The 17,048-nt window shown below is 37.9% G+C and overlaps 1 protein-coding gene across 1 annotated transcript in view; it reads left to right on the top strand.

Annotated features, from left to right (window-relative positions):
* OGFOD1 (2-oxoglutarate and iron dependent oxygenase domain containing 1) overlaps positions 1 to 17,048 on the top strand; it is a 690,104-nt gene that overhangs the window by 56,586 nt on the left and 616,470 nt on the right. Inside the window, 1 exon segment of the mRNA XM_044081419.1 lies at positions 5,951 to 6,096. Coding sequence (XP_043937354.1) covers positions 5,951 to 6,096 — 146 coding nt within the window.

Genomic DNA, 17,048 nt, shown 5'->3' with positions numbered 1-17,048 from the left:
ACAGTGGGGAGAGAAGATGGAAGTGTGAGGTAACTGGGTTTGTACTGATGTGGCTCTCTAAAGGGTCTATACTAGCGAAGATTCTCTAAATGGTGTGAGACTATTGTAGATTTGGTGGTTTGGGGACTATTTAAGGGCTAAAAGCACAGCTGAGGTGCTCTCTGAGTGCAATTTAAGGATGTCTCTGCCAGATCACAGGTAGCTACTAAGAGAAAATATCTACTGACGTTTTTGCATCTGTAACCACCAGTGATTACCCCCACTGCACGGTGGTGCAGGATGGTGTGTGGAGGTGCGCTACACGTAAAGAGATGAATACAATAGAGCAGTGGCTAGTCGCCTAACTCTGTGGAGCTGTGTTTAAAAGAAGCGGAAACCTGCGCAAACACAGAGCTTATGTAGCAACAGTGAGCAAACTGAATTAAACCATTTAGCCAATGAAAAAGCACAAAACTGTGCCAGCAACCTTCAGTCATATTGAGTATTAACTGCACTCTCCTGCCACAATGGTCCAGGGGGTCCCTCTCCTACAAAAGATAGCCTGGTTTAGTGCTCAGTTTAACAAAGAGAACCAGATTCAGCAGATCTGAATCTAGTCTATGCTACAGCAGACAAAAAGTGCAACAAATCACAAAGAACAGTTTTTAAAAAATTAGCAATGTAGCAAAAAAATCCAATTTTAAAAGTGCAACATACCATATAAAGTTGTACTTGTGTGTAGCAGAATGCCACATCTGCCTTGAATTGCACAGATGAATAGAGCATAGCAGTGGCTGGTCACCTAACTCTGTGTGGAGTTGCTCTGTAAACTTGAGCAGGGATGTATGTTGATCTTTTATGGAGAAGACATTATGGTGAATGCCTTGATTAGAATATAAAGCACATACTGGAATCTGTATTGGTAAAGGTTTTGTAAATTGAAACAGTAGTTTCCTGAGAAACTCCCCATAACCATACCTCCTCCCTCACAGTACCATGTTTTGTTTTTCCTTCGTCTTTCCATCTCTATTAATTTAAAACTGCAGTGCCTTAAAGTTAGGTTTTCTTTATCTGTTTTAATTTTTTAAACATCTTTATTGAATTATCACTTGTGACGTAGACAAACTTACGTTTATACAAAAGTAATCAAACTGTATTAAACATTGTACTGTACATGTACAGTAAACTCAGTTAACCGGCACCCATGGGGATTGGTAGATGCCGGATAACTGTAGTTTCTGGTTGCTTGACAGTTGCTATTAAAAATGGGCCTGACTAATACTGTACCCTATACTGTTTGGTTTGACTTGTTCTCAGATTGGGGGCAGAGGGAATTTATTTTTATCTTCCTTTTTAAAACTCCAAAACTCTAAAAACGTATTTTTATTATTATTATTAATAAAGTCCTGCATTATTATTATTATTATTATTATTATTATTATTATTATTCGTAAAGTCCTGCATCAGAAATCCCAGTCTCTCCTTGTTTCTTGAGCTTCCCTCTGTTTCACCATCATCCCTTTCCACTTTGAATTATAGTTTTCTGCTTGTACTATGTATAGGAGCCTTAACTGTGTACTTCTGAAATACCTGTTCAAATTGGGTAATCCCAATGCGTCCTGTTCTACTGCAAGAATCTGCTTATTTCACTTGACTCTTGCCGTCTTCCCCTCCCAAATGAATTCCTTCAGCTCTTTATTAATTGCTATCCACAACTTCTCCTCTGGTTGATATGCCTGACCTGTGTATAAGACTAAAGGGACTAAAACATTTTTGACTGCGTGCATCTTACTATCCATACACATACAACAAAGCTTCCATTTTCTCAATTTTTGTATTATCTTTTATTTAGTTTCTTCCCACATATCCTTAGCTGCAACACCAGAATAATTTTAATCCATACTGCTAAATACTTCATTTTATCATGTCCCCATAAATACAGATATTGCTGAACTAATCCATGTGTGGGTACATAATTTACTGCTATTGCCTTTGTTTTAGCTTTATTAATTTTGTATCCCAAAAAATTTGAAACTGTCTCAAAATGTTCCACTACACTGTAATGTCTCTTTCTGGTTTTGTCAGGTATAAAAATGTCATCTGCAAATAAATCTAGTTTTTCTTGACTACCATACCATTTAATTCTTTGAATTTCTGAGTCCATTATTTTCTTTGCCAGTGGCTCTAAATATAATGCAAATAACAAAGGGGAACGAGGACAGCCCTGTGCGGTTCCTCTGCTCAAGCAGAAATTATCCGAGAGGACCCCACGCACTTTAATTTTTGCCTCAGATATCTCAAATAGCCTCCTAATCAGTCTTATAATTTTTTCAGGAAATGCAAATGTTTCCGTTACCCTGCTGATAAAGTCCCAGCATACTCTATCAAATGCTTTCTCTGCATCAAGACCCACCAAAAACAATGGTATCGTTATACATTCTGCCTCCCTTTGGATCATCCACGTTCTGTTAATGTTGACGGGTGTTTGCCTCCCCTCCACAAAACCACATTGATCCATATCTATCAATTCTGGCACTACTTTTGTCATTCTTTTAGCCATTCTAGTCATGAACACTTTATAGCCATGGTTTAGTATTAAAATGGGCCTGTATGAAGCTTGGTCTGATGGATGTTTACCCTCTTTAGTTATTACAGCTACCATTGCTTTCTTCCAGAATATTGGTACTTCTCGTCTTAAAATACTCTTAAACAAAACCTTCCATATCTTTGTCAGTTTTCCACTCTTGGCTTCCAAACTTCCACAGGAATACCATCTATTCCTGGAGACTTTCCTGTAGATTGGTTGTACATCACAATTGTTATTTCATCTCCTGCTACCTAACCGTTAATAATTGAGCCTCATCTGCCTCTAAACTTGGCATCTTTAATTCTTGCATAAACATTTCCATTTGTACCTTTTCTTGATTTTTATATCTGTCTGCATTGTACAGACTTTCATAGAATTTCCGAAATATTTCTAATACCTCTTCAGGATCTCTCATTACCTTCCTTGTTACAGGCTCCCAAAGCTTGGTGACAGCCCTTTCTATTTTCTGTTACCAGAGTCATTGTGCTAAAAGTTTTTGTGCTCTACTGTTGTTGTGTCTTTCGGCTTATCCCGGTTAGGGGTCACCACAGCGGAACTCCGGTCCGTTAATGTTTGGTAATGGATTTTTACGTGCTGTTACCAGCCCTGATGCACAACTTTCAACGAAGGTACGCCCATTCACGCATGCCTCCACACACAGAAGATGCTCTAGCTGAGAATCGAATGGGACAACGTCTTGCTGTGAAGCGACAAAAAAGTTGCTTAATAGCAGTCTTTCTAAACTTACACATATTATAGAGGTAATCTTTATTTTCTGCTTAGCATTCTACACTTGATCCTCTTCTTGTTTTGTGAAATTCCCCCTATTCTGGAATACTTTCATTATTAATTTGTTAGTTTCTCTAAATAATTCTTGTTACTTCTGTTTTTTATTTCTTTTGACTAAGTATTTTTTTCTTTTTTTTTTTCTTTTTTACTCTTTTATAATTTCTGTTAGTATTGTGTAACGTTGATCAATTTCCTTGCTTTTGTTAAAAAAAAAAAAAAAAAAAAAAAAAAAAAAAAAAAAAAAAAATTCTGTGCAGCAGGTATCACTGTCATTAAGTTGGTCACTCACTTTGTTAATTTTGTAATTGTGAATGTGTATTTTGAAATTGTGAATGTGTGTATTTGTTACTAGTAGCTTATATGTATGGAATTCAGTAACCCTGTAATTCAGAAGTCTTACAGAAGTAAAGAAATTTGCCACTTTTGCTTGGCAAAACAAGAAAAAGGGTCTCGAATCCCTGCCTGGGTTACTCAAAATGAACGAAAATTACAGGGTGTCCTTTAAAATGATTCACCAAGATTTGCTTTTGAGGCTTTATACAGTATTGTGTATGTTGTGTCATACCATCTCAGTTTTTTTCAGGTAAGCCTTAGAAAAAGAAACAATAAAGGAAATGTCATGCTTTTACTTTCAGTCTGATAAAACCCCTTACTCCTTGTATATGCTGATATTACACAATGGAGGGGACATGCTGCATCATGATTTGTGGAACACTGTGTCTCATTAGTAATATTCTTTAAGTCTGAGAACGAGAGACTGCAGTCTGACAATGCATTGTGGATAGCTCAGGCCTGAATTTCGGATCTTTATAGTGATCGATTACATAAGCACTTTTAAAATTGCAGTAATGAATGATAAAAATTTACTATGTAAGCAAAACTAATCTTAACGTGGATTAAAGCAAATCTTATTTAAAGTTGATTATTATAAAATCTAAATTAAAACCTGAAAACAAAATGAACGTGAAGCAAATTTCACATCACAATACAGTGCAGTTGGTGACCAACAGACTTAAGATATCATAAAGGTAGCATTGTATAAAATGTATTAATTAATATAATGCAAAATAATCAAAAGATTAGCAACAACAGTGCAGCAAAAAGCTGCCGCAAATGCTTCTCAAGTGGTACGGTTACAGAACAAAATTTAACAAGTTTAAAAAGTCCAGCATGCTACACACCGAGCATTTGGTGCACTAGACAAGAACTAGAAGTGGTTTTCAGTGCAAAAGACCATGTGTAATAGTCTAAGCCATGGGCCAAGCAGCAAATTCTGTGTCTAGATGGGGGAACCCAGAGATACAGGAATTAACCATATTCTTAAAAATACATTTGAAAATTACACAGTAATATTAGTTAAAGGTCTCTGACACAAATGGAGTCTTGGTAGTATCCGCGACATTTCATTATGAGATATAATTATCCTGGTCATATGCTATGCAGCATGCCTCATTGATTGTGACAGGACAAGAACATAATATACAAATTTGAGAAGCTGGTAAAGATTTGGAGATGCAGGTGTCCCAACTGTGATTTTCATAGATTGCGCACACATACAGACACAGTGGCAGAAATAGTTGATAAAATAAAACAAAAGCACTTAATATGACTGAGCATCCTTGTCCAACATAGCCACACTTTCTAAAAGTGGAGAAAAATGATTATCTCAAAATATGAAATCCAACCAATAGAGAGTCCTGGCAAAGTTCTCAGGTCAAAGGAGAAAAAAAAATCTAAGCTAATTCAGAAAAGAACCATACCTATACTGACTCATGGCAGTCGGTCATCACCATAATGTAGAGGTGCACTACATCACTAGTCCCCAGAGAAAGGTGATTTATATTGCAGTTGTTAGTCTGATAAAGCATGATCTGAGCTAAGAGGCAAAAGATGATGCAAAAATGTTTTTATAATATAAAGATAGTAACTGTATAGAAAGGGAAGACTCTGACTTCTGTGAAATGCATGACAGTAACTATTATTTATGCATGCATGCATACAAAACGACAGTCATTTAGAGAATCAGAAGGTTTTACTGTCTTATTTGCAGGAAAATGCATGATAATAAAAATGCAATTTAATGTGAGAATGGGTGACTGGAACAGCCTTGCTGAGAAAATAGGATCAGAAGTGCAGATGGAAGAGTGCTTGAAGGAAACAAAAAGCAGTTTTGATGGTGGCTGGTGGTGTGATTCGTTGCTTTTATGACTGATGTGCATGACCTGATGTAGAAAGAGAAATGAGAAGAATATGGGAATGGGGACAAACAGTACTTCTCTTTCTGACACAGCAATTGTAAAAATTTTAAGGTCATCAGCTGCAAGGCGTGTGGTTTGACACCATCTTTTCATGTACAGTAGAATTTTGTTGGTGGTTAGAATCACATATTTATTCAGGATGTTTACCCTCAGTTTTCTCTGAAACTGCTTTTTAGTTATAAACCAGTATGCATAAACTAGTAATAAACTGGAGAAGAGATGCAAAAAAAGTGCTTTTTATAAGAAAGAACTGAATATAAATTCATTTTTCTGGTTGTGCATCAGGTGCACAAGTCCCTGAATGACTCTTGACATAGCAGTGTTTTCCTTTTCCTAGCTGGACTTGAACTGGATGTGCATCCGTTTCCTCACTGTGTCATCCCTAACTTCATTGAGAACCAGAGTTTTCTCGAAGGGCTTAAGAATGAGCTTCTGGGTCTTCATTTTAATGAGAAATCAAATGATCTCTATAAATTTAAGCAGGTCAGTAAAAATGTTTTGTCATGATGATCATTAAGTAATTCAGAATTTCCACTGCATTAATGACAGGATATGCATAGTCGGCTAAATTGGCTTCAGATACTGATTACCCATTAATGTTTCCCTAGTCCATTTATGCTTCGTTTTACAGACTGTAAAGGAATGTGTTTCCCTGACTTTTGTGGTTTGCTGACCTTGGATTTTTTTTGTCTTTATTATGGCAGTTCATAGTGCACTTGAATTACCTTTTTGTAGCTTGCTGGTGTGGTGGAGCTATCAGCTACATTTGTGAGGAGACGAAGACTATATTCTCAGTGCTGTGCAGATAATTTCCAGCTCTGTATGCACCTTTGATTTTCGCAAACTCTTTGAAGTCTAGAAATGGATTTATTGGAGCTGACAAGTTAAATCAGAGGAAAAATTGAAGTGCTGGTAGTCAACCTGAGTGATGGACACTTAGTGCAAAATTCAACTTTTTTGTTTTTTTCTGAATACACATAATTTCAGCAATGGGTTTTCAACCATAATGGTAGGCATTTTTTTTCCCCTGCCAATAGCTTGTCATCCTTCGGCAGGAAGAGTCAGTCAGTTAGTACGTCATTAAATTGCTTTAACCAGAACACTGTACAGAAGCTTCTAAATTGGGTATGAACAAACAGAAACAAAGCAGGAAGAAAATTATAAAGGAAAATAGTAAACCAAGTAAAATGTCATGTTAAATGGGAATAAATAATGCAAGCATCATCCTAACATAAAACCAAAGCAGTTGTCAATTGCTACATGTTGTGATGTTACTATGGAGTGTTAACCTAATAAGAAAGGACAAATCGTCAGAAATGCTCATGTGCTGAGACTTATAACTTGGTCTGCAGGCAGAAAGGCAGCAGTTTATTTTCTGAAAAAATCCCAAAAGCTCAGAATTTCTTTTCTTGCGACTCAAAGCCCACCACACGTGCCATGTGGATCCCCCTCCACATTATATAACAAACTGCATCATCACTTGCAGCTTTGGCCATTTGGGCATGGATGAAACTAAAGAGAGGGCCATAGCCAGATTTTATTGGCTGGCTGAACTAAAGGAAATTGAGAATTATCTTGCCAGTTCTCTTGATTGCCAAAGGGGATGGCCAGTAACCCGCATTTCAGGAACCCCTTAATTCCAATACCTATTATTGAAGTTCCATTGAAAAGAATCACAAAGGATATTGTAGGGTCTTGAGTTTGACAGTGCCAGATCTATCAGTATGGATTTAATTATGTCTTTCGTAGTGCAGGAATACGTCACCATGTTTCATGAGGCTGTCCACCTCAGGGAGGCTAATCAGAAACAGTTTCAAAGACACTGGTATTGCTGCTTTTCCAAGTGGGATGCTGAAAAAGATTCTTATGGAGTAAAGCATACTGTTTGTCTAAAGTCATGTGTTGTATCTGTTAGATTTTCAGGTAAAACTGCTATGGATCTCCATTATCACTTGACAGATCTCCATTAAGAAAGATTATAAAGTAACACGTGACAATATAAATCGGCTGCTGTCCTCCTTTAATGTCCTCAGATCAGGAAGTGCTGTCAATCCTGTACAGGATTTAGCCCTTTTGAATTATTTTTGGATGTAGCAAAAGAGACCTGGGGGGATACAGGCAAACCCTTTTAAGAGAGTTGTAGAACATTACATTGGTTTGAAGGGAATGCCCAATATAGGGAGTTTTAAGTGGGAGGCCAATTTGTAGCTCTGGCCCCTACAGCTGAGAAGAACTTCCTGGACTAGTGTCTAGCACTTGAGATAAACTGATGAGTTACAAGGCAAGAGAAACTGGGAAGAGCTGTACCTAGCAAGCTTAGCATTAAAGTCTTGAAAGACCTGAAAAGCGATGTAGTTGAGTTAATAAGTACATTTGTCTGACCTCCAAAGACCACAAATAATAAAGTGGATATCATCTGCACCCAAGGTGATGGTAGATGGCACCTTTTCAAAACCTCAGAACAATGTCCAAGGATTCTTTGTGAAGAACATTTTTTTTCTGGAGTTACTTGGAACAGCAACACTTACTAAATGCCAAATAAACTTTCTTCTCTCTGGGAATATTTCTTTGTTTTTTTTTTTTTTTTTGTTTTTTTTTTAAGCAAGAAACATCTTTATTAAATTATCAAATTGTCATGTATTATATAGGCACTAATAAGTTATATAAATGAAAACGAACCATATTGATGTATTTTTAGTTGCAGACATTATACATCCCTTCTAAGCAATCCAGTCATTGTCAGTTAACCATTACATAGCTCATTCAATTCCTGGCTTATTTTAAAACTCATTCCTCCTCCAAAACGTTATTCTGCATGCATCGTTCTACAACTCACAGTTTTCTATGTAATTTGCTCCTACCCTTTTCTAAAGATCCCATTTCCAGTTGTCTTGTTTCTGATTACTGTATTCACTACTTCTAGTACAGTTGGTTTAGACTTTGATTTCCATTTTCTAGTGACTTTTTTGGCAGCCACCATAATTTAGACTCAGCAAGGCCTTACTATGTCTAGGCAATTCCAGTTCTGTATCATGTTTCAAGAAATCCTTTCCTTATTTATACCAATTTGCACCCAGTATTTCTGATAGAGTAGTCTGCAGGGAATTTTTGAAGTCTGACAACTCATTACACTCCCAAAAATATGTTCCCATTTACCTCTTTGTTCCCCATCACATCTCCATTTGCCGGCTACCTGAGTAAAAATTCTTTTGAGTCTACTTGGGGTATAAAAATATCTATGTAAATACTTCCAAGCAAATATCCCAAATCTTCTACACTGTTGCATATTGAGTCCTACATTTATCCCTCCATTGTTTCTTTGTGAATTGCTTATCCAGTTTCTTTCTAACCTCCCCTGATTGATTCTTGTAGTTAACATAGAATGTTTTATATGCTATTCTTATTGTCCATATTTTAACAGCAGCTTCTGATTTCCTATTTCCCATCCACTCATCAAGATTTTTCTTGAGTGCTAATGAAGAACTATGTCAAGCAAAGTTATTCATTAGCACTCTTCAAGAAATTTCTTGAGTGGATGGGAAATTTTAAATACACCCCGGGGATCACTTCTGTGTCTCTGCTCGACAGTGGCACAGGAAAATAACTTTTGTGGGTGGCGAAAGCCAGGGAGCCTTGTTCGCTAGGCTTGCATAGGCCCTTGAGCCGATAGCCTAGTTACCTACCTAAGAACCAAAAACTACCAGTGCTGATCTTTTGCGTAGGATCCCCCTGTTTCTTTCTCTTTGCCTGTACTCTGATACCAATCCTTGATGGGGAAAGCAATCTGTAGCCTGCAGTCCAAAAATGCTTAGCTTCTTCCCATTCTGGTACCTTTCCCTCTCTCTCATTATTTGTTCAAATACCTTGGCTCCTTTGCCAGTTTTCTCCAGTAAATTCCAGCCCCCTGTTGCCTATTGTCTGCATCCCTAATTGCAGTTATCCCTATCGTCAAACTCCTTTCTCCATTCCCATATTAGTTTAGTGTTTAGAATACGTTCTCCTTCAAGAATATAATTTTCTGTATGGCTGCTGTTACTCTCCTTAAGAATCTGCATCCAAAATCTCCCTCTTTCCTTGTTTCTTGAGCTTCCCCTATTTCTTATCATCCACAACTTCTCTTCTGGATGATAAAAAAGTACGACTGAACTGTGTAGAAAACTAAAAGGACTAAAAACTTTTTGACTGCTTGTATCCTGCTATCTATATCCATAAAACAGAGCTTCCAATTTCTCAGTTTTTGTATTATCTTTTGTTTAGCCTCTTCCCTCATATCATTAGCTGCTGTAACAGAATCCTTTTTAATCCCTTTGCTTAAGTTTGTTTGTGTCTAATCCCTTTGCTTAAGTACATCATTTTATCATGCTTCATAAATATGGGCATTGCTGAACCCGTTCATATGTGGGTACATAGTTTACAGGTATTGTTTTTGTTTTATCTTTATTAATTTTGTATCCTGAAAAGACTTGATACTGTCTCAAAATGTTCCACAGCACTGAAATTTCCTTTTCTACTTTTTTCAAGTATAGAATAATATCATCTGCACATAAAGCCAGCTTTTCTTGACTACCATACCAGTTGTATTCTTGAATTTCTGAGTCCCTTATTTTCTTTGCCAGTGGTTCTAAATATAATGCAAAAAAAAAAATGGGAAAGAGAACACCCCTACCTGGTTTCTCTGCTCAAATGGAAATTATCAGAGAGGAACCCATCCACTTTAATTTTCGCCTCTGATCCCTTGTATATCCTTCTAATCATCCTTATTTTATTAGAGAATGCAAATGGTTCCATTGCCATACTCATAAAATCCCAGCTCACTCTGTTAAAAGCTTTCTCAGCATCAAGACCCACCAACAACAGTGGTATTTTCTTGCATTCTGCTTTCCTCTGGATCATCGTTTATGTTGTCAAATGTCTGCTTTCCCTCCACAAAAAACACATGGATCTATATCAATCAGTGTTGGCATCACTTTTGGCCATTATAGATATAAACACTTTATAATCTTGGTTTAGAATTGAAATGGCCTATGGGAAGCTAGATCTGATGGATCTTTACTATCTTTAGGTATTATAGCCACTGCTGCTTTCTTCCAGGATTTTGGTGTTTCTCCTCCATTTGAAATACTATTAAACAAAACCTTCCAGATTTGCATCAGTTTCTTCCCTCCTTGTTTCCAAACTTCCAGGAATAGCATGCATTCCTGTGGGCTTTTCTATAGGTTGGGTATACATCACCTTTTTACCTCCTTTCCTCCTGTCCTGTTAGTAATTGAGCCTCATCTACCTCTAACCGTGGCATATTTAATTCTTCCATAAACATTTCCATTTGTACCCTTTTTGACTTCCATTATTTCTCTGTTTTATACAGATATGTATAATTTTTTTGAAGTATTTCTAGTACCTTTACAGTATCTTTGGTTATCTTCCTTGTTATAGGCTCTCTGAGCTTGATGACAGCCCTGTTGCCTGATTTTGTTACGCTAACATTTTTTGTGCTCTGGAGTTGTCATCATAAAACAAGTTGTTTAACAGCAGTCTTTCTAAACTCATGCATATTATCAAGGCAATCCCTTATTTTCTTTTTAGCATTCTGCAATTTGTCTTGTTCTGTGAGACTCCTCCTGTACCGCAATACTTTAACATTTGTCATTCTTCTTACTTCTTAACCATATCCCTCTCTCTGTCTTATTTCTACACTATTTTTAAACTCCACTTCAATTTTATTCCAATCCCTAACTATATTTTCGGAAGAAATTTGTATCTTCCCTAATAACTCCTGAATAATTTTCACTACCCATTCCTTAAATTCCTCTCTTAACAGAAGTGTGAAAGCGCCAGTATCTCATTTCTGTTTCATTACCCTGCAGTTTTATTGTTATTATTGGCTGTCCAGGAATAGTTCTAATTTAAAAACCCTGTACCTGAAGCATGGAAAGAATCTAAAAAGAGAGAATGGTGATGGTAAGAGTAATCAAAGATCAGCAATCACATTGTTTTAGTCCTGTTTGGTACTGTCCATATTTGTAATGACTTTCATAAAACCCAGTGAGGTCAGGCTGGATTTAACAGAGTTATTGGCAGATCCCCTTAAACATAGAGACTAAGGGTAAAACTGCCTTTTTAACAGTAGACCATTTCGGTATGCTATCTTCCTTTTCAGTCTACTTTAGGTCCTGGACACATTCTAGAGATCAGTGGACCAGGTGCTGAAGCATCACCACTCCTCTGCTGTGTCTTGGTTGGATGATGTGGTTTTCCATTTGGAAGAATTGTATTTATGATTTCCCAAGGCTCAAATAGTATTGGATATGGTTAAGGCAGGCTGGGCTTAATGTTATTGCTCTGAAGTGCAAAGTAGGAATAATTGAGGTGTAAGGTGCCTTGGGTATGTAGTTGGAAGGGGTTAATCATACACCAGAAAGAGAAGTTATCTGTAAAGGAATGACCAGATGGCCAGGCCCACTATCTTAAAGTATGTAAAAGCTTTTCTTGGTCTTGCAAGAAACTAGAGGAAATTCATAGTTTGTCCACATGAGATCATATCCCAGTTTTTTAAATCCCCATTTACCAAAAATCAAGTACAGAAAATGGGGATTTGAAAAACATATAAAACTTGCAAGAAAATCCGTTTTGTAGGGGGAAGGCCCTCCCACGGTGCCCTTCGGGGGAGGGCTGCACCCCCTAGATTATTTATACACCAACTACACAGTTGCACCACAGAGGAAGAAAGGGCAAAAACCTGTCAAAAGCACACCACCAAGTACAACACAGCACATTGTAGTGAAACTCACCGCACCATTAATTTTTCATACTAAAGCTTCTTGACCCCTAATACCTCAATGATACCTGTAGATTAGCTGCAACTCATTTCCTCAGTTTTCTTCATTAGCATGTCCCTGCATGAGCTTATTCAGAGGGATGCTGTTTGAATGACTCATGTGGACATGAATGGGTGATGAAACTTTTCAAAGACTTGTGCTTAGTATTTGCACTGAAATAGTTCTGGTGTTACTTGACTTCTGTAAACATTCATTGTTTTATATAGATGTCTTAGAGGTTGAGTTGGGAAAAGTGCCAATTTAAAAATTAGGAAATTAAAAACATCCAGTCTGCAAGCTAAGTATTAAATTGAGTAAAGCTGAGAGAGGATATGCCACAATTTTAGATTGCATGCCTGGCTATTAAGTGTTTCTTAGGGTCTCTGTGATATTATGTCTTGAGTAGGGAGTTCACCTTGGTTACAACTCACTACCCCCAGTGGCTTCACCAGCAGAAGGAAGATAATGTCAAGCTGTACTAGTGGACCCTAGAACTTCATTAACAAAATCTCCAGAGTCTGGATATGCTGAAAACATTAAAAAAAACATGAATTTATTATTCAGTGATCACAAAGCTTTCGGGCCAATGCACTTCCTCAGTGTAAAACTATCAATACATTAAAACATCAATTTAAATAAAACTTCCAAGCTATAGACGTGATGCAGCCCCAATCAGATTTCTTTCGCAACTAACTCCTTAAAAGTACAATGTGTCCACAAACGAACATAACTTTCAACATATGTCCAAAAAAAAAAAAAAACTTTATAATTTGACACCTGATGAACATACAGCTCTCCAAAATTTGCAACAGAAAGAACAATGACATAAAACAAGTTGGTAAAGGTGGTGCTGTGGCAATATTAGATAAGGACTAGCTATTTCACATTTATACTAGAGTTTCAGAATGATGAAACTACTTTTAGAAAAATCAGCATTAATGATATGGCGCAAAGTTTATTAGTAAGGGTAATATGTGTATATTTGAGCTCCAATTGTCTGACAGTTCTGTTTAATTATTCAATTACTTTAATGTTCCTTGTCCTGTGACACCAGTACTTTACGGGTTGCCAAAAATACATAAGGATATAACTCACCCACCAATGAGACTAATTGTGTCTGGAAGTGGGTGGGTTACCAAACCCATATCATTGTGTTTGCAGTCTGTTCTTGGCAATTATCTCATGAAAGTTAAAAGCTATTTATGAGACACTGGTGACGTTTTGTCCAAACTTTGAATGGCATAAGTTTAGGAAAGGTGTAAGATTTATTTTTGCTACATTAGATATAACATCCTTGTTTACAGTATACCCAAATTATTATCGGATAGATGTTATCCAAAAAATTCCTATGAGAGTATAGTGACATGGGTGCTGGGGATGTAGAAACTATATGTGAACTTGTAGAAATAGTATTAACGAGTGATATTTTTTATCTTCAGTGAATGTGTTTATCATCAGGTAGCAGGTGTGGTGATGGGTACTTCCATTGCCAACACCTATGCTAACTTAACCTTGAATCAATGGTGTAACATCCCATCTCTGGGCCAGCAATTAAAGAGCCTCAATCCTCACCACTGACACTGGAGAGGGACGTTCACTTGGAGCAAAAATGGATACATCCAGTATTTCCAGATACAGCTGTCTGCATCAAGTACAATTTCTCTCCCTTAAGAGCACACAGAGAACACACTCAGCCCGAGGCCTGAGTTTCTCTGTCTACCTCTCCCCAGGTCCTCAGTAAGGCTCCCCACTGGCACAGCTGTAGAGTCAAGTCCTCAGCTGAGTATCCAAGTCAAATTCTCCAGCACCTTCTCTCTGAAACCAGTGCTTCATGCCCCTGTTCCAAATAGCTGACACACACACACACACACACACACACACACACACACACACACACACACACACACACACACACACACACACTTTGAGATTTGATTTTCACATACACACCTGGGAAGGGCTGGCACAGATTTATTAGCTATGACCCCTTCTGTCCAGACTAATAAGGTAGTTACACTGCCACCAGACACCCCCAAAGCCAGCTACTCTAGGGCTGTTGCAAGGGTACCCAATTATACTGAGTAAAATTAATATTAATACAAATGGTAATTTTGACCAAACAGTCAGGCTTTTAGGAATGGCCACAATGTCACTAATAGATACAAGTACTCTCAAAGGTTAAAATTACAGTGTTTATGGTAAATGGAGCGAAGTAGCCAAGTAATGGGACATTAGAATGGCTCGGGGGGTGGGGCTGTGTATGGGGGAGCACCATTCGACCGTGACCCAGGGGAAGGGTGGCACAAACTCTAGCTATGGCACTGATCAGTATGTCATGGAGAGTGACTTTTGGTGGTCCTAGCAAACTATAATATTTAGCCAAGATTAGAATATTGCCTACCATTATATGCCCTACTTTTACCACAAAACCCACATACTGCAAGTCACCAGAAGCAAAATCCTAGGGTTCATTATCTTCCTCCTTCCCAGTGAACATCATTGATGTACATTTCAAAAACAATGGTTACCATTTACTACATAGTCTAGGCTCTGGGGCCATATTTTGGTTGTCTGTTCTTTAGTTTGTGTTTGAAAGTTGGTATACCACAATTCAATTGGAGTGGGTGGAGCTAAATAATTATGTATGCAAATGTTGTTAATCAGCATATAGATTTGTACCTATTTTTCATGGGTGTCTGTCCAGATTTTTGATGATTGCAGTTTGAGAGGTATGGGTGCAGCTGCTATGAACACGTTGTCATTGGAATGCACTGAAATACAGAAAGAGAGAGACTTCCAAGATAGCTGTTGAGTGTGCTTAATTTCAGCTCTCCCAATGTGGAAACAGGAACTCAGAAAAGAGAAACAGTGAAATTTCAGTCACTGGGTAGTAAGTGAACTGTCTGAATGCCAGCAAAAACAAATTTTAGACGACCTGAAAAGATCAGTCACAAAAAAAGTGAGGAGAAAACGCTGACTGAGAAGAAAAAAGTAGTGCAAGCTCCATCTTTGGTGCAAGTCAAATGTGCTCAGAGCTGATTAAAATAAATCCTGAAGGAGTATATCAACTCAAATAGCAGCATGACCATTAATTTGTGGTTTGCTGAAATTTTTATGTTGGTAGTATCAACCTCATGCCCTTTCCTAGAAAAGGCACTATGGGGAGGTAAGGGACTTTGCCAGAAGCCTGAAGCCCAAGTGAAACAGATGCAGGCCATCTCTAGCAAAGCATTGTGGTCTGTCGATTTATATCTTCCCAGGGTGTCGGGTACTGGATCCCCCTGGAATGACACCAGAAAGTAAGCCAATTGTTAGTCATTTTTTGTTTGTATTGAGGCCTCATTCTGGGTGAAGGTAGAATGCTGCTTAAGGCTAGGGGCATACCTGCCTGGGGCACACATTCAGCTAACTCAGTCATGTCTGTCTTTATATAGTCCAGGGAGGTACATCTCAAGTCGTTTACACCAACATGGACTACTTCAACTACATCTGACACTTCGGGTGGCAAACAAGATCTTAGGTAATCCTGGGTTTGGATGGGATTGTGGGTGAGGGGAGGAACTTGAGCTGCTGCTTCTGGATTTGAAAAGTGTCCGAGGTTAAAACTCATCGGATGAGAAATGGGCAAAAAGGATAATATCAGATGTTTCCCTCATTGGTCCATGATTGCTGTACTGAAGAAGCTGACTAGCATTAAGAAAGGTCACCAAAACAGCAAATTGAAGATGGATTTACGGGGGCAGGGGGGGTGGAGATGGCACCTAGATCATGAAAATGAGCAGTATATTAATCAGTTATATTTAAAGTAATTTAAAAAAGACTTTAAGTTGAGAATATTGGGACTGGAAGCTGTGTAGGAGAACATCCGGGAAAAACTCCTATAAGTTAGATGGAGCTTAAGTTCATGAGTATCCCAGAAAGAATATTGGGAAAAGATTGCTTTAAATTTATGGTGTGGAGGTTAAGTGGATGGACTGGCGTGCCATTGGAGAAGAGTACTGTTAGTGTCCATAGTATTTTTGCAGCAGCCAAAGCCCTCTCAACAGATCACTAGACCCATAGTTATAAAAGTCCAGAAAAACAACTGAAGGACCACTTTCTGTAGCTACTCTTAAGAAAATACAGCAAGGTGCCGCTGTTAAAACAGGAAGAGGATTTTCATAGATTGTGGTTATTCCACAGGAACCAGGCTGGAAAGTCTCAAGTTTGTTACACTCCTGATGAAAAGTAAAAGTCCAAGACTGTGATTCAAGCTACTGTATCCATTGAGATTAAACCATTTTCTTTTTTATCGGGTGCAAAAGCCTTTTTGGACCCAGATAGTGTCTGTGGAGCTGGACTTGTATTTTGTCTCCCCAGGCACACCCTTCCTCAAGTCACAAGGAAATGAGTAAAGTTGAAAGGATTTTTCAACAACGGGAGTGGTGGCCGAATAACTATTTCCTGTATGTTCAAGAAAAAAATGATGGAAAAGTAAATGGAACATTTTTCTGAAAGGGTAAGAGGTCTAGGAAATGGTCAAATGCTAGTCGAGCTAAATTAGACCAGAGCCCTTGTAGCCCTCTTGACTATTATGATGACCAGCTTACACATGCTACCAGCTTCTATAAGTCTGTGATA

This window comes from Protopterus annectens, chromosome 8.part0, assembly GCF_019279795.1.
Source record: "Protopterus annectens isolate FY-2018-M chromosome 8.part0, PAN1.0, whole genome shotgun sequence".
In the NCBI taxonomy this organism is placed as follows: domain Eukaryota; kingdom Metazoa; phylum Chordata; order Ceratodontiformes; family Protopteridae; genus Protopterus; species Protopterus annectens.
The sequence above is the reverse complement of the archived record's forward strand: the minus strand, read 5'-3'. Positions and strand labels throughout refer to the sequence as shown.